At 35.5% G+C, this 18,766-nt stretch overlaps 1 protein-coding gene and 1 long non-coding RNA gene across 3 annotated transcripts in view; one reads left to right on the forward strand and one right to left on the reverse strand.

Moving 5' to 3' along the window:
• The window catches only part of LOC134821772 (uncharacterized), a 51,978-nt gene extending 42,937 nt beyond the window's left edge, over window positions 1–9,041 (forward strand). The window contains exons 7-11 of the mRNA XM_063832538.1: window positions 458–496; window positions 1,737–1,843; window positions 6,836–6,929; window positions 7,344–7,485; window positions 7,661–9,041. Coding sequence (XP_063688608.1) covers window positions 458–496; window positions 1,737–1,843; window positions 6,836–6,929; window positions 7,344–7,485; window positions 7,661–7,728 — 450 coding nt within the window. The 3' untranslated portion in view covers window positions 7,729–9,041. The remainder of the gene's footprint in view (window positions 1–457; window positions 497–1,736; window positions 1,844–6,835; window positions 6,930–7,343; window positions 7,486–7,660) is intronic.
• Window positions 1–18,339, reverse strand: part of LOC134821773 (uncharacterized) — a 30,617-nt gene extending 12,278 nt beyond the window's left edge. For both annotated transcript variants that reach the window (XR_010161050.1, XR_010161049.1), the window contains exon 1: window positions 18,316–18,339. This is a non-coding gene — a long non-coding RNA (uncharacterized LOC134821773). The remainder of the gene's footprint in view (window positions 1–18,315) is intronic.
• Between the last annotated feature and the right edge of the window lie 427 nt (window positions 18,340–18,766).

Genomic DNA, 18,766 nt, shown 5'->3' on the forward strand with positions numbered 1-18,766 from the left:
TTGACGTGTAAAATTTGATCACTCAAATTATACGATCGCTGTGGTCTTAATTGATAATATTGCGTTGCTATGCAGGACCCAGGAATTTTGTTCCGTCTTAAGTGGTCTGTCTTCATATCGGCTGTATATTATATAATAATATGCTGTATAATGTATACAAGTATACACTACCCTGACTAATTCGATACGGGTATCAATACTGGGAGGTAAATTAATAGGCCGGGGAACAGGTTACCATGATAAATATCTTTTTATATAATAAATTGTCCAACTTATTTTTTTCGGAAAATTGCCCTTGGAACTATAAGGCTCCCCAACTAACCCTTTAGTTCTAAATTGAATGAAATCGAAAGGAGGGAGCCAAAATATTGGACATATTAATATGGTGAACAATGTGCCGTGGAACTTAAAGTTAAAGAGTTAGTCATATAATTGACAATAATATTTCCTATTTCAGACAAAGAAAATTAAAAAGTCGGCACCCCCAATTCCTGATGTGAGTAATACATTTTATATTCTATTTTAGTTAAATTAAAATCTATATTTTACATCACTCTATTATTTTATATTGTTTAATTAAGGCAGGTTAGCACACAATCAAATATATTCAAGGTACATGAAATGAGAAAGTTTGAAACCCCGCTCATTTAAACTCTAGAGTCTACAGCTTGCAACTAGTTCTCAAAGTGCTCAACTACTAAGTACTAAGTACTTCCTCGGAATAAAACGTTTCCAAGTTCTGCCACAGAAACTGCCTACTTTTTAAGTAATCGTCTAGAAACTTCCTACTTTTTATAATCAACATGTTGGTAGTTAAGTGGTATTAACCAATCACCTTGATTGGTTAATTGATTGATCACCTTCAGAGCTACAGGCGGTGATAAATCGGCCTGAAAGTCGCCGTCACGTCCAGACAAACATATTATGTTTGTTTCATTATTTAATTTTCAGTTTCTTGTAATAAATTTGAGGGAGAAGTTTTTTAGTTAGTTTTAATTTCAATCTTATCGAGTTATCGAAAGATTCGGAAACCTTTAAAGTTTAATTACGAGCTAGGCTGTAAGACTCCCTGTGTTATGCAATGCAAATGATGATAGCTAGTGACTAGACTTTCTATTGCACAGCGACAGCAAATTTTAACAGAAATATTTTTGGATCATGAATACGATGTTGTAACATTGAACTATTGAAATGCAGAGAAATTCCTTTCCTGATAAGAGCATTTTTCCTTGTCGCAACAAACGGGATCAATACAAATTTACACAAGAATACATTGCAACCATGCGACTCATAAACAATGTTCCAATCCGGATTTTACATAAAACGACAGCTATTAATTAAATTATCTTTGACTAATGACTATATCACTTAGCAGTGAACTATCGACGTTAAAAACCACTGAGGTCGCTTATTGGCATCGCGACAGCACATAACGGTCGTAAAATAATCAGTGGCTGATACCTAATTAGCCAATTAGCGCGCAATTAGCTAATTAGCCAATTAGCGCGCGCCGTCGTTACCTCATTAGACGTACCAACTACCAATTATCAGGGTGTAGTGTATGAATCTCAATTTTAGATGATACCGCATTAATTAAATTTATAATCAGACAATTCCTCGTCCAACATATATTCAACTACCTATCTAATTACTTGGTTAATTAACCAATTATAGTTTCAGAACGACATCACATGTAATACTTGTTCAAGTAATTAATTAACCAATTATAATTTCAGAACGACAGTACTTGCAGTAGTTGTTCAAGTAATGAGGATGCTGACTTTTGTCCTGTTTGTTTGGACTTATATAAACCTAGAGAAGTGATCAGAATATTACCTTGCAAGTAAGTGTAATATTACCAGTTTTATTTTATCATTAAATAAATTATAATATTTATCTTATATAAATAATAAATAAATCCTAGTACATTTATAACACGCTTCAACGATAAAACATACCCCAACAGATATTTAAAGGAAGCCATTCAAGATCAGTGCGAATTTTTGCCAATATCGCAATTATATCAGTTGACTATTTTATGCATGGCGAATTTCAATAATAATGTGCATTCTGTTAAAAAGTCATCTGGGTGTGAGGGTGTCGGCTATCATGTAATATAAGAACAGGGCCATAATAAAGTAATAATCATCGCATGTCAGTCAGATATTCATTCAAAACACACCTTCTTTATGTAGCGATTAACATATTTAAAGGTTGATAAATAGCTTCGTGTACACGTTGATGAAACAATAGATTCTGCGCTATCGGCTAACGCCCGTGATCCATATTTAATTCAAGTTGGTAAAGAAATTTATACTCGTCCAGTTTCTAAATATAGCTCATCTTAAACAGCTTTAAAGAATTTCCAATGAATCGATTTTAGCTCGCGATTCTATTGGCTACTAAATTACTAATATTAAGATGGAACATTGATTCGCGATGTTGAGTCCCAAACTAAGCGATATAATAATATAACAGCTTGGTTATCTTGACTATTCATGTTGATATATTATTAGAGTTATTATAGATAGTATGATCGCAGGCTGGTCTCATGACTAAATGTTAAAGATTTGAATTTTTTAGTAGAATTCTGTGGAAAAAGAATTCAGCTATTTTACTATATATAAAGCGAGACGATATATATGTGTTTATCCGTGCCATTTTACTGACACCACGGCATCAACTTTAACGAATTAACGCGACTTTCCGCAAAAACCGTAAAAGATATACAACTGAAACTTTTTTGACTGGGTCAAATGCTTTAATGGCCTCCAAATCAGCATGAAAAAATAAAAATCGGCCAAGGAATAGGAATTTTAGAGCCCAAAATTTGGACCCCCAAGTGGTGTCAAAAACGCGAATTTAATAGGTAATAATTATTTTAGTCTCTTGAGTCTTGACACCATTTTAGGGTTATAAGGGTTCCTCCTAGTATATATACTAGGATATATATATATATAATTTACTAACACGCTTCAAGCTAGCATGTTTACATCATGCTGACGCATAAGTTGGTTACATTAAAAAGCCCATTCGCTGTCTGTTTGCCCATAGCATTGCTTACTCTAAACAGTTCCACCATGTTGCACAGTTGCACAGTTGCACCTCGAAAACTGCAAAGCATTTGATTAAAAGCTACAATATTATATCGATATTGGCTGAGTCATGTACCTCTATTACGTCAAACTGTAATTATTTAGCCTTGACAGTTGCCTGTGATTGGCTCGTTTATTCAGCGTACTCTGCATCTTCTTGGACTATAATGCTTAAAATTGCTGCTGTAAATAAATAAAGTTGCTTTCTAAAATTTGTCGCGCCCTTGACTGAAAGTGAAAGAATTAAGAAAATCGGAGTTATGTAAAACAAATCTGTTTGTGATGGGTTTAACCCTGACTTAAGGTATGGGAACAGGAAATGGGAAATTGGAAATGGGAAACGGGTGCTGAACCTCTCGCTCACAACTCCGCACCCCTCATCATATAATTTCTGTTAGCTAAGCAAGAACGACCACCCCCCCCCCCCCCCCGGCAAGAAGCGGACAAAAATGCAATTCTGGGCTTACAGCGTGTATGAGTTTTTTTAAACAATTCAGTTGATTTTATCTTAATGTCAGGTAATGCGTGGCATTCTTGGAATCTAATTAATTGTCTTAGGCAGAAGTCCAGTAACGTAATAGCCAAATAAGTGCAATTCTGCCGAAATGTTACTTTGTAATAGTTTTAAAACGAGTTACGCTATAAGTTATGTTCAGATTTTGTAAGGAGCTCTAAATAATTGTGCCTATTCTTCGAGCACACTGTCCTAAGTACAGTTTTTAGATTCTGAAGTTTAAAGTTAAAACTTCTTGAGTTTTTACTATAAATTACTATAATATGAAAGTTTACATATTGTAAATGAAAGGGCATGGATTCCTCGGGCCATTCCTCGAAATCCCTTCAAATCTTCAACTTGTATCGACCATATAACCGGATAGAAGCCCCCTCAAATACGAGAGTACGGGGAGTATCAATGGTAGATGGTGCGAACGTTAATTCCATCTAACTCTCATCATACAGTAGTTATAAGATCATTCGAAAATTCGGAGATCGAATTTTAAAATGAAGCTCCGTGCGTGCTCTAGAGAAATAAGAATATATGCGTACTCTCTTATCTTATATTTTATAGGTATATTATATATATATTATATTTAATATAAATAATATTAGGTGATTGAAACATTTCTATAAATTCATCATAAATATCACTACCATATTTACCCCAAATATTTAATCTTGATTTATAAAACTTGACAAACTTATTGCGCAATGCAGCTAACTTAAATCCTTGCGCAACCAATTCATCTAAAAGTTATATACATATAAATAATATATACTTAATACTTAAAAGTAATAAGCCGTCTGAGGGAGAGGTGGATGATATGGCAACATGTTCAACATGTTATACCGCGCTCAGTAAACTAAAAGGATACTTAAGTGGTAAGGGGCATGGTAACATTGGTAAGCTGACTAACTACTTAAATACAGTCCTTCCTAGAATTCTGGCAGCTCGCCAGTCCACTTATTGTGGCAGCGTTAAACCCCATCTATCGCCCAAAGTAGTGCCTCCGTAACTCTGTAACCGGTTATGGGAGGCCTGTCACAAGTTTTAATCTCGGTATTTAAGTTTAAGACTTCTTACCATTAAACTCGGTTTCTGCAAAATTTATTCTACGAGTATGCTTGGGGAGGAAGAATCAACAGCTAAAGATGTTTGATTCATTAAAAACGGATGAAACAGCAATATAACCGATCAGATGGCAGGATTGAACCGATAAATAACCGTGGTGTTAAGAACGTTTACTCTTACTCCCCAGCCGAACTAAAGTCTATGAAAATGTAGTACTAATAACAGAAACTAGCACAGTTGTCAGCAGCCCAGTTGCGTTTAGTTTTTCTACGTATTTTCACTCGAGATTACCACTTTATTAATACTCTAGCTGTGTTAAGTTGCTGTGTGAGTCACGTGATATGAGTCTCGTGTGAGTGACAGATTTCGGTAAAATAGTTGACGTTCTTCAACGATTTAAATGTTTTTTTGTAACGGTTAAAGTTTAAGTTGATTCTTACATTAGGTCATAAATAGCGGTTTAGGAGGCGACAAATTTATCGAGGAATGAAATTTTTCGTTTAAACTTTAAAATTATTGCTTATTACCCGGTTAATGGTTTTGCTGGTTTAAGAAGTTTAACTTCGATATAATAGTGTCCTTAAAATTTAATATCGAGCATCAAACATATTTTAAAGGGTCTGGCTAAGGTCTGATATTTAACGTCATCGGCAGTTAAGTCGAAATTAAAAGCGCAGAATCCTGACGTATAAAAGCAAAAAGTCATGATTAGATGCAAAAAAACGTCGTGGACAGACAACCTTGACGTCGCTTCTTACAGCTAAACTTCAAGAGCTTGCATAGGAGATTTTGTAATTCTGGTATTAACTGAAGGAAGATCTTTGATACTATCTTGTTATATCAGAGCATGCTTAACTAAGTCATGAAATATTGAATATTTTAGTTTTGGTAAGTCAGTAAGTGGTATCATTGAAAAACCTATCCCTAAAATATTGGTTTCTTATCAAATCAGTAGTGTTCTTGACAGAAACTGATCAAATGTTAAATACAATTCAATCTTAAGTTTAAGTTTCCGTTTACGACTGTAAAATATTTACGATTATATTAAATACTTCCCCTGAATTAATAATTAATCGTTAATAATTGGCGGACCCATTACTCTCTAAAATATACCATGTCAGTTAGTATCACAACATCTAAAACCAGTGATAATAAAACCATAAAATCTCACCGAATGACTTGTTGCTTTTTTATTAAAAGTACGATGGTTGAATTCGCTGTTTTGTAAAAATCTTATTCGGAAGTTTTAAAATACACTCATGAGTCATGCTTCATCGTGTTCACAAACTTCGGCATTCATCTTAGAGTAGTTTTAAATGTAATAAAGGATCGTGTTTGATGCATGCGTCATATGGGAACATGTTTTGGCCAGAATCCATAAAACAATATATCGTACTGGTGCCTATATATTATGATTGTGGGGTGGATAAAGTCATAAGATATGTCATATGTGTTGTGAGGTAGGTGCGAAAATATGTTGCAGTACGTGATAGCCAACGACCGTGGGAATATGACGAAATAATCTCATGATCGTGCCCAATGTCTTCCAATGATCTTACTCGTGTCATTGCTCAACTTTGCAACTTCCGGTGTACTATTTTACACTTTAGTAAGCAAGGAAACGCAGCTCTTTCCTTATGTTCTGGGGACACTAAATGTCAAATTCCTGCTAATCGCGTTGCGCGCGGACTAATATTTATGTACCAAGTTCGTTTTTTGTTGTGTTCAGTGCATCATATCCGAAAATAGCAAGTTAAGCGCGCGCGCGTGCGCTGCTGCACTTCATGCAAACTGCAACCAACCGGCGACTATCTTAATTTATTCAATTATGAAAATTGATTAACATATTTTACTCTTATCAGTGTTTACATTCTAAAAGCCCTTAAATTGTACGATTCTTTTGTTCATAAAATAAAGGATCCAAATGCGCGCCATCATCAAAATTTGCCTTCATTGTCCGCTAGCTACATTCCGAAACACTGTCGGATCACAAATATCTTAATTTTCATTCTCAACTCACTAGTCAAATATTTGATTACAGACGTACTGTATGTTACTATGTGTCTTTTATTAGCTCGATCTGTTCACGTAGTGAATTGATTCGAATATTTACGTTTGAGATTTTCCAACTATTATTGATCTTGAATATCTAATCCTATTTCTTTTTCAGGCACGAATTTCACAAGAATTGTGTCGATCCGTGGCTTTTCGACCATCGAACATGTCCAATGTGCAAGCTGGACATATTAGAACATCTCGGAATGGTTAGTTAATTCTGCCACCAATTGTCCTAATCAAATCTAATAAAAGTGAATATATCCTGTGATTCTGATTAATTTCTCACCTGCCATCGACTCTCCAAATCATTTATTAAGAAAATTAAAACGTGAGTTACAGGGTTAACAAACCAGAATCACGCCCGGATTTAAACTTTATATGTAAGTGATTCTGGTCAGTTGTAATCTCTTTAATTCGTTAGTACACATACACACGGCCTCTGTACCAACATTCGAGCCTCTAGCAGACTGTAATTAAATTATGATTAAATATTGTCCTATGGTCAAATTTTAATTATTCATTATTATATACACACCTACATGGACTGACCGTAACATTTAAAAAATAATAAACTAATAATTACCCCAAAACTTCCCATATAAAACTAATAAAATTTGCAGCCCTCGGGGGGTGACACGCTGAACCAGCCGCCACCACCAGCGGTGGAACAGAGCGAGAATGTGTCTACTAGGGTGGACCAGGAGGTCCAGACAGACTTTGTTAATCCACCTTCTCCGCAACAACAACACACATCATCATCAGGTATCACTCGATTAGTTAATTAGTTGGTTAATTAGTTGATTTGTTTATTTACGTTAGAAAAGCTACGATGACGGGAACTATACCTGTATATCTCATATTCAATTGATTGACCACTAATTAATAGACTAATTAATCAGAATAATTAGCACGATACTAATCACCCCTCTCTTTACAGTTGCTGTGCGGATAACAGGTGAAGATGAGATAGAGCCCGCCCCTATATCCCCTGTACCTGCAGTGTGATTAAACTTCCCTGGTCGAGATCATCACCTTCTTGAAGTTGCGCCAATAGCCATCGCCGTGTACTTAGCACCACGTGACGTCACAAAGAAACCACGTGACTGCTTTAAATACCACGTGACCTCTTCAAACTACCACGTGACGTCATAAAACTACCACATGACGTCAGCAAAGGGCGACGATTCGTCGCGAGATAGGAATACTTCAACACAGTTTTACGCCACTGGGATTTGGTCAACCACTGCGATGCACGGCTATGATTGAAACTAAATTGACCGAATCTGTAATCTGTATGCTTCGGACGGTTAATGAGTATTGTCTATAAACTTAAAATTCCGATGAAGCGCAAAAATATGTTGCGGACTGTGTACATACTTTGTCCCGAATATCATTCTGTTGCAACAGAAATGGAGGTTTTTAACTTAAAGGTTGTTTATTTATATTTTGATTAAATTAATTTTAACTTTCGTTAAACAGGATACATCAGTTTCAGCAGAAATTTCGCATTAAACGTCGTTTTCTGTAGTTTTGGAGTCGAAATTTCAATATTTTGCGCCGTCACTATTTTTTTAATAAAATACAAAATAATGTAGCCCAGTGACGCCGAAGACCAAAAATGAGTCTAACACATTTCCTGTGTTTGTTTAATCGCGAACCATAAAATTATCAGATGTTTGGCTGGGGTGATATTGTCAATGTTGTTTTAACTGTGCTGAAAAAGTAGCCTTATTTCCACTGAATATGTTGCTTTGATATTGGGAGGGTAGGATTGATGTTTTGTGAGCGTAAAAACGTTCCCAGTTTCTAGTCTGTACATTATGAAAGATGGGCGGGCCAAAAATTGTAGATTAATGCTGGAAAATCTTAAGAATGTACGTTTTTGTTTTATAACGGGCTAAGCCCCTTCCTTTTTTCAACAAATGTCTACAAAATCTGGCGGACCCCGTTATGGTGGCTCATGGGATACGCGTCTTAGTGTTATTTGTACAAAGAGTATGTTAATACGCGTCTTTAATCTTGCCATAGGAGGATCTTTATCATTGGATGTTGGGTAATAGGGAGCCTTTCGACTGGTTGATTGATTAATTGAATACTTAATCAATCGATTAGAAGGTATGTGTCCTCCATACGAAATTATACAAACTTTCTGGAAATAAGATGGCTAAAATTTTATATCTAACTGATTTTAAATCTCGATAACTTTTGAGTTTAAGATTATTTAACTGCTTTATACCCTGAAAAATGTCGACAGGCATTTTCTTTATTAATGAGTGTGTTATTTCTTTCATTGTAATGTTTATTTGTTTAATAGATTATATTCCCCGTTTTATTTGGTACATTTATTCAACAAGAAATATGAAATTATTAGGATTAAGGGGCAGGCCGCATGGCTAGGGGGCCTTTATCGAAATCGAATTTTTAGTTGTATCAGCTGCTCAAAAATATTGTTCCTTGTCGAATTTATCGCTGGTCAAAGGTCAGCGCTTATATGAGCAGTTTAGTTTTACGACATTCAGCTTGAGAGAGCACGATTGTAAATATTCGGTTATATTTACTGTCAGAAAATTAATTAATAATACAGGGAAGTCGTTTATCGGAACGAAGACTATTAAGCTTAACTTAAAATTGATGATTGAAAATGAATGTTCAACTTTAAAACAAGGGTAGTTGAGGGAACCCTAGAAATGCTAAGTTCATTTTCTTTCACCAGTACCACTACCAGTTTATGTGCTCTATATAACGTCTGTCTACCTCAAACACCACCCTAATCTTTCCCTCCGTTAATAATATTATTCTCCGTTAATATTCTTAAATTCTTTCCCTCCGTTAATAATCTTTCCCTCCGTTAATAATATTATTCTCCGTTAATATTCTTAAATTCTTTCCCTCCGTTAATAATATTTCCCTCCGTTAATAATATTATTCTCCGTTAATATTCTTAAATTCTTTCCCTCCGTTAATAATATTATTCTCCGTTAATATTCTTAAATTCTTTCCCTCCGTTAATAATCTTTCCCTCCGTTAATAATATTATTCTCCGTTAATAATCTTTCCCTCCGTTAATAATATTATTCTCCGTTAATATTCTTAAATTCTTTCCCTCCGTTAATAATCTTTCCCTCCGTTAATAATATTATTCTCTGTTAATAATCTTTCCCTCCGTTAATAATATTATTCTCCGTTAATATTCTTAAATTCTTTCCCTCCGTTAATAATCTTTCCCTCCGTTAATAATATTATTCTCCGTTAATAATCTTTCCCTCCGTTAATAATATTATTCTCCGTTAATAATCTTTCCCTCCGTTAATAATATTATTCTCCGTTAATATTCTTAAATTCTTTCCCTCCGTTAATAATATTATTCTCAGTTAATATTCTTAAATTCTTTCCCTCCACCCTAATCTTTCCCTCCGTTAATAATATTATTCTCAGTTAATAATATTTCACTCCGTTACGGTTAATAATCTTTCCCTCCGTTAATAATATTATTCTCCGTTAATATTCTTAAATTCTTTCCCTCCGTTAATAATCTTTCCCTCCGTTAATAATATTATTCTCCGTTAATAATCTTTCCCTCCGTTAATAATATTTCACTCCGTTACGGTTAATAATCTTTCCCTCCGTTAATAATCTTATTCTCAGTTAATAATATTTCCCTCCGTTAATAATCTTTCCCTCCGTTAATAATATTTCCCTCTGTTAATAATATTTCCCTCCGTTAATAATATTTCCCTCCGTTAATCATATTTCCCTCCGTTAATAATCGTTCCCTCCGTTAATGATATTTCCCTCCAATAATAATATTTCCCTCCTTCCTCCGTTAATAATATTTCCCTCCGTTAATAATCTTTCCCTTCGTTAATAATATTTCCCTCCGTTAATAATATTTCCCTCCGTGAATAATATTTCCCTCCGTGAATAATATTTCCATCCGTTAATAATCTTTCCCTCTGTTAATAATATTTCCCTCCGTTAATAATATTTCCCTCCGTTAATAATATTTCCCTCTGTTAATAATATTTCCCTCTGTTAATAATATTTTCCTCCGTTTATAATATTTCCCTCCGTTAATAATCTTAACATCTGTTACACTTACAGTTAGTAATCTTACCCTCTGTTATTGTTAATAATCGTTCCCTCCGGATTAATAATCTTTCCCTCTATTAATAATCTTTCCCTCTATTAATAATCTTTCCCTCCGTTGATAATATTTCCCTCCGTTAATAATATTTCCCTCCGTTAATAATATTTCCCTCCGTTAATAATATTTCCCTCCGTTAATAATATTTCCCTCCGTTAATAATATTTCCCTCCGTTAATAATATTTCCCTCCGTTAATAATATTTCCCTCCGTTTATAATATTTCCCTCCGTTAATAATCTTAACCTCTGTTACAGTTAATAATCTTACCCTCTGTTATTGTTAATAATCGTTCCCTCCGGGTTAATAATCTTTCCCTCTATTAATAATCTTTCCCTCTGTTAATAATCTTTCCCTCCGTTAATAAGCTTTCCCTCCGTTAATAATCTTTCCCTCCGTTAATAATCTTATTCTCAGTTAATAATATTTCACTCCGTTACGGTTAATAATCTTTCCCTCCGTTAATAATCTTATTCTCAGTTAATAATATTTCCTTCCGTTACGGTTAATAATATTTCCCTCTGTTAATAATATTTCCCTCTGTTAATAATATTTTCCTCCGTTTATAATATTTCCCTCCGTTAATAATCTTAACATCTGTTACACTTACAGTTGGTAATCTTACCCTCTGTTATTGTTAATAATCGTTCCCTCCGGATTAATAATCTTTCCCTCTATTAATAATCTTTCCCTCTATTAATAATCTTTCCCTCCGTTGATAATATTTCCCTCCGTTAATAATATTTCCCTCCGTTAATAATATTTCCCTCCGTTAATAATATTTCCCTCCGTTAATAATATTTCCCTCCGTTAATAATATTTCCCTCCGTTAATAATATTTCCCTCCGTTAATAATATTTCCCTCCGTTTATAATATTTCCCTCCGTTAATAATCTTAACCTCTGTTACAGTTAATAATCTTACCCTCTGTTATTGTTAATAATCGTTCCCTCCGGGTTAATAATCTTTCCCTCTATTAATAATCTTTCCCTCTGTTAATAATCTTTCCCTCCGTTAATAATCTTTCCCTCCGTTAATAATCTTATTCTCAGTTAATAATATTTCACTCCGTTACGGTTAATAATCTTTCCCTCCGTTAATAATCTTATTCTCAGTTAATAATATTTCCCTCCGTTAATAATCTTTCCCTCCGTTAATAATATTTCCCTCTGTTAATAATATTTCCCTCCGTTAATAATATTTCCCTCCGTTAGTCATATTTCCCTCCGTTAATAATCGTTCCCTCCGTTAATGATATTTCCCTCCAATAATAATATTTCCCTCCTTCCTCCGTTAATAATATTTCCCTCCGTTAATAATCTTTCCCTTCGTTAATAATATTTCCCTCCGTTAATAATATTTCCCTCCGTGAATAATATTTCCCTCCGTGAATAATATTTCCATCCGTTAATAATCTTTCCCTCTGTTAATAATATTTCCCTCCGTTAATAATATTTCCCTCCGTTAATAATATTTCCCTCTGTTAATAATATTTCCCTCTGTTAATAATATTTTCCTCCGTTTATAATATTTCCCTCCGTTAATAATCTTAACATCTGTTACACTTACAGTTAGTAATCTTACCCTCTGTTATTGTTAATAATCGTTCCCTCCGGATTAATAATCTTTCCCTCTATTAATAATCTTTCCCTCTATTAATAATCTTTCCCTCCGTTGATAATATTTCCCTCCGTTAATAATATTTCCCTCCGTTAATAATATTTCCCTCCGTTAATAATATTTCCCTCCGTTAATAATATTTCCCTCCGTTAATAATATTTCCCTCCGTTAATAATATTTCCCTCCGTTAATAATCTTAACATCTGTTACACTTACAGTTAGTAATCTTACCCTCTGTTATTGTTAATAATCGTTCCCTCCGGATTAATAATCTTTCCCTCTATTAATAATCTTTCCCTCTATTAATAATCTTTCCCTCCGTTGATAATATTTCCCTCCGTTAATAATATTTCCCTCCGTTAATAATATTTCCCTCCGTTAATAATATTTCCCTCCGTTAATAATATTTCCCTCCGTTAATAATATTTCCCTCCGTTAATAATATTTCCCTCCGTTAATAATATTTCCCTCCGTTTATAATATTTCCCTCCGTTAATAATCTTAACCTCTGTTACAGTTAATAATCTTACCCTCTGTTATTGTTAATAATCGTTCCCTCCGGGTTAATAATCTTTCCCTCTATTAATAATCTTTCCCTCTGTTAATAATCTTTCTCTCCGTTAATAATCTTTCCCTCCGTTAATAATCGTTCCCTCTATTAATAATATTTCCCTCCGTTAATAATATTTCCCTCCGTTAATAATATTTCCCTCCGCTAACAATCTTATTCTTCCCTCCGGTTTATGATAACTAGGGCATAGGGGCCGGGTTACGCTACGACTGATAATTATATATTGACTGAGAAAAATAAGTGGAACTGGAAAACTGTCTATTACAATCATAATAAGTCATTGAATGTAATGAAATGAAATGAAATGAAATGAAATGAGGTATTTATATCCCGCTCATATGATTAACCAACAACACAAGGAAGGTGATTAACCATGTCAGAGCGGCTGACTGTGAGTGATCTGAGCAAAAGTGTAAAAAATGAACTAAAGTATAACTCAGCATAAGGCAAAGACAAAATTAAAACATCTTTTATTGTAAACCACACTAAACTAAATAGAAGCAGAAACCATACAGTACATGTAGGTATAATAAAGGTTAGTACAGTGACATAATCAATCAAGAAAGAATCAGATCCAAGTAAGTAAGAGATCAAGGCATAAAATGGAGTGCGGTAAAAAATAAAAGCCAATGTGTCTTGCAAAGTGAAGACAATGGAAAGAAAAACATCAGAACTGATTATATAAATGATTCTTTAACATTCGCTTGAAACAGTTGGTATCAGTGATACATCTCAACATCAGGGGAAGAGAGTTCCATGCAATCGGTGCATGGCTTGAGAAACGTCTGTCATCAACTTTGGATCTTTTATTCTTTGGTACCTTGAGCATGAGATGGTCATCAGGTCTCTTCGACCTGGTCATGGTCATGGTGTTTGAGAGTTCTTTATCCACTACATCCACATCCAGTAGTGCTTTGAGGTAATCAGGTGCAGTACCGTGAACTGATTTGTGGGTTAAAAGACAAACTTTAAAGAAGATTCGTTGGTCTATAGGGAGTATGTGGGCCTTCTTATAGAAGGGAACCAAGTCCGTGGTCCTCTCTTCTATGTTATAGATGAAACGAACTGCCCCATTAAGGGTTGATCTAAGTTTGTTCAATCTGGTCTTGGGTAGATTCATGTAAAGAGAATTACAGTAGTCTAATTTAGATATGACCAGTTGTTTCACCAGCATCAATTTAATGCCTTCATCAAGGTAACGACCAATGGTTCTTAGATTCATCATTGTCCAGCTGCATTTCCTTTTGACATTATTGATCTGTCTTTCCATATTTAGAGTTTCATCAAATTTGACACCCAGACTCTTCCAGCTGTCTCCTTTACACTCCGTAGGCAGAATTTCAGTGCTTCCAAATTGCAGTCTGACACTGAGTTCACACTTTTTTAGAACATGGCTCTTTCCTAACACCAGTAGTTCTGTCTTTGTTTCGTTCAGTTTCATGTAGTTGTTCACCATCCATGCTTTTATCTCTGCAAGACATTTGTTTGTTCTGTCTTGGACATCAATGAACTGTACCACACGGTTTGGTTTAAATGAGATGTACAGTTGAGAATCATCTGCATAGAGCTGTATATCAAGACCATATTTGGCCGCAATTTTCTGGAGAGCTTTGATATAAAGGATGAATAGAATAGGCCCCAAGAGTGATCCCTGGGGAACTCCAAACAGCAGCTCCAAGAAAGATGAAAGAGTATCATCAATCTTAACACAGAAGTGTCTTTTCTCAAGGTAGGACTTTATCCATTGCAGTGCACTTCCAGTAATTCCATAGTCCTTCATAAGCTTTTCCAATAAGACTGTGTGGTCAATGGTATCAAATGCTGCACTTAAGTCGAGAAGTACAACTATAACAACATTCCCAGCTTCAATTTCTTTGTTTAGATCATCACACATTCTAACAAGTAATGTTTCACAGCTATGATTAGGGCGATATCCAGATTGGACTTTTGAGTAAAGGGTATGGTTCGTTAGATGGACATTAAGCTGGTTTAGTACAATTCTTTCTAGGATCTTAGAGAAGGCAGAAAGGTTAGACACTGGTCGATAGTTACTGAGAATATCAACATCAGCATTTTCCTTCTTCAAAGTCGGTTTGATGACTGCTTTCTTCATATCTGAGGGAAAGACTCCAGTCTTCAAGGATGAGTTCAATACATGAAGTAAAAAAGGTGTTAGTTCATCGACACAGTTTTTTAAGAGAAATGCTGGGATCGGATCCAAGCAGCAGAACTTGTTGGACATCTTTGATACCAGGTCTTTGAGTTCATCAGCTGTTATCTCAGAGAAATTATCAAAGATGCAGTCTTTATCAAGAACAGGATCTTTGTCTTTGTCTTTGTCTTTGTCTTTGTCTTTGTCTGTGTCTTTGTCTTTGTCTTTGTCTTTGTCTTTGTCTATATCTTTGTCTTTGTCTTTATCTTTGTCTTTGTCTTTGTCTTTGTCTTTGTCTTTGTCTTTGTCTTTGTCTTTGTCTTTGTCTTTGTCTTTGTCTTTGTCTTTGTCTTTGTCTTTGTCTTTGTTTACATCTTTGTCTTTGTCTTTGTTTATATCTTTGTCTTTGTCTTTGTCTTTGTCTTTGTCTTTGTCTTTGTCTTTGTCTTTGTCTTTGTCTTTGTCTTTGTCTTTGTCTTTGTCTTTGTCTTTTCCTTCCTTCTCAATGGCTTGTCTGATGGTTGCAACCTTTTCAGCGAAGAAATCTTTGAAATCTTCTGACAGTTTCACAGGATCCTTGTAGTTTGGAAGGTTTTGGGTGTCATTTCCTAAAAGCCTGTTGACTTTTTTGTACAACGCTTTAGTATCCCCTGAAGAGGACCTAAGAGAGGTTTTGTGGTGAGCGCATCTTTTGACAAACTCTAGTCGGGAAAACTCATCTCTTAGCTTAACATAATCCGATCTCAGGTACTCAGATCTTGCACTGTCTATATCATCAACTTTATCTTTTCTCCACGCACGTTCAGCAGTTCTTCTCTTTCGCCTGAGAATACGAAGTTCCAGGTCTAACCAAGGCATTGGCTTCTTAGTAATCTTCTTCTTTATGTAAGGATAGTGTTTATCCATTAACTGAGTGAGCACGGTGTTGTAAAGGACAACAGCATCATTCGGAGACATGTCTTTAGGGAAGTTTGTCAGTTTTGAAATTAAAATATCTTCTTTAAACTGTTCTGTATCAATTAAATTAAAGTTTCTGTAGTTCATGAATTTTGCGTCTTCTTTGGTCTTTGTCTTGATGTCTGCATCGAAGAGGACAAGGAAGTGGTCAGATTTGGTTCTAGAGGGACAGATTTCGAATGAAGTCAGTTTTTCCTTGAAGGATCGGTTAGTCACTACAAGATCTAGGGTTCCACCTTGGTCATGGGTTGGTTCAAGGGGAACGTGTTGGTATAGATCATACTCCTCCAGGAGTTGGTAGAGCTTCTTTGGGTAGTGTTCTTCAGGCTTTTCCATGTGAAAGTTGAAATCTCCAGTAATGATGGGGAAGCCAGGTTTGACTGTGAGGTCTTTAAGGTAGTCTTCGAATTCTTCTAAAAAGGCACACTCCGTGTACCGAGCCTTCTTGGTATAAGGAGGCCGATACAAGTTCACAAGTCTCACAATATCTTGTTGAGATTGTAGCAGTGCTTCCATCACTTGGAAGGATTTGTACTTCATGACCTTACTATTACACTTTAACTGGAGCACATCACGAAATAGCATAGCTATACCTCCTCCTCCTCTGTGTTTTCTTGGATCCGAGAGTATATTCCAACCAAGGTCTTTGATCTCCTTTATCTTAGCTGTGTTTCCATCACGAAAGAAGGTTTCTTGTACAAAACAGATGTCACAATCAACTTCTTGAAGATGCTCTAACACTCCGACTGTTTTGTTCACTAGGGATCTAACATTGAACGTTCCAATCCTTAAACTCTTCCTAGGCGTAGTTTGGTCTCCTTTGTCTTCTGTATGTACCAGTTTTTTGCATTCTCACATCCTGCTGTCCTATTCATTATTCCAGTCCGTTCTCTTACATACGAGGGACATAGGTTATCAGAGGCTTTATGGGTCTTTGCTGAGTTCTTCTCCGAGTGTTTACTACTTTTGGCGCAGTTAGAGCACTTTATCTTTTTTACATTATTTTCACTCTTGTTATTACAATCTTTCGACTTGTGGCTTCCTGCACAGAAGAAACATGTTGGGTCTTTATCTTTGGCTTTACAGTACATGGAATTGGCCATGTGACCAAATTCCTGGCAATGATAACATTGAATGACATGAATTCGGTCTGTGACATGGTGTTCCCTGAGGTCAATGTGTATATAGTCTCTGTTTTGTCTGATTAACTCACGCATTGCTGCAGTGACACGGATGACAGCCGATTTCTCAATCTCATCGAAGAAAACCACTTTTACTGCATCGTCTTTTCCAGAAGAGGACTTCAGTATTTCATTCTTTTCCAAAAGTTTCTCTAGCAATGTCTCCTTGTTTGTGATGTCAGAGGGAATATTCCGAATAGACAATTTGGGGTCCAACTTCTTTCCTGGTTCGGATTTTGATGATACTTTGTATTTATCTTGAGATTTAAATACTGTCTCGGCTTTCTGGAGTTGATCCCTGGTCACAAACTTGAAAGTTGCAGTATTTCCGGACACTGTGTAGTTCTTCACTGGGTTGACTTTAAGGGAACCTTTCATTTCCTTTTCATCCTCCTTTGTAATGGGTTCTTCAGAACTCCCAGTCTTTTTCTCCACTGTGAGAATGTGTTTTTCTGTGAGCTTCGTTTCTTCTTGAGTCTTCTTTTCTTTGGGTAGTGTTGCCACCACTGAAGTCAATAAATCGGGTAGTATTGTAGGGAGTACTTCTGCTAGTACCTCTTTGAGCTGTGTCTTTATAATTTCTTTGAAATTTGGTGATTCCTGTTTAGTAGAAGTTGTGGCTTGTTTTGTTCCTAGAACAGTTTTTGTTAGTTGAAGAGCATTTTTGGAGAAAGTGTAAATATCCTGGATAACGACAAGCATGTCTGGTTTGGAAAATGAACCTAAAAGGTCCCCACTAGACGCGGATTCAATAGTAATCTTAATCTTATTATCTTTATCATCTTTCTTACCTTTAAACTTCAGTGAAGTGCAGTTTATCTTTTCCAATTGTTCCTCCATCTTTTTCAGGTCCAACTCCATCTTTTCCATGTTAAACACCCTGCTACAAAGATCAAGGACCGAAAGACAAAATGACAAATTGTCAGTTCTTAAAAAAACTAAACAACTGCTTTGTAATAATTCGATACCTCAAATTATTTGTTATATAGTAGTGTTGAAAGTATTAAAACATTAACAAAATTTGATAAGTGTATGTAATTGTACTTTAAACTTTAAAGTGTACGTGTCTGATCAAGATGATCATATACTATAATATTATATAACTACTACTACTACTATGTCGGAGCTAAGTCCGATCTACGCCAGAAAACCCCCTCCATATATCCCTGTCCCGCATCAGGGTTCGCAGTTCCTCTTTAGAGTTTGTCCCAACTTCCTTCAGTAACATAGACAAGTAGCTTTGTCTTGGTCGGCCTTGCTGTGCTCTACCGTGCGTAGGTTCCCATAAGACTAAATCACTGGCAAGTAGCTCAGGATGTCGGATGCAGTGTCCCGCCATTTTTAATCTCCTGCTTCGTAACTTGTTTGACAGCCTTGGGAGGCTACCATACAAAGTTATATTGCTGACCTTGTCCTTCC

The sequence above is a fragment of the Bolinopsis microptera genome, chromosome 10 (assembly GCF_026151205.1).
Source record: "Bolinopsis microptera isolate Bmic1 chromosome 10, MBARI_Bmic_1.0, whole genome shotgun sequence".
Classification (NCBI taxonomy): Eukaryota; Metazoa; Ctenophora; class Tentaculata; order Lobata; family Bolinopsidae; genus Bolinopsis; species Bolinopsis microptera.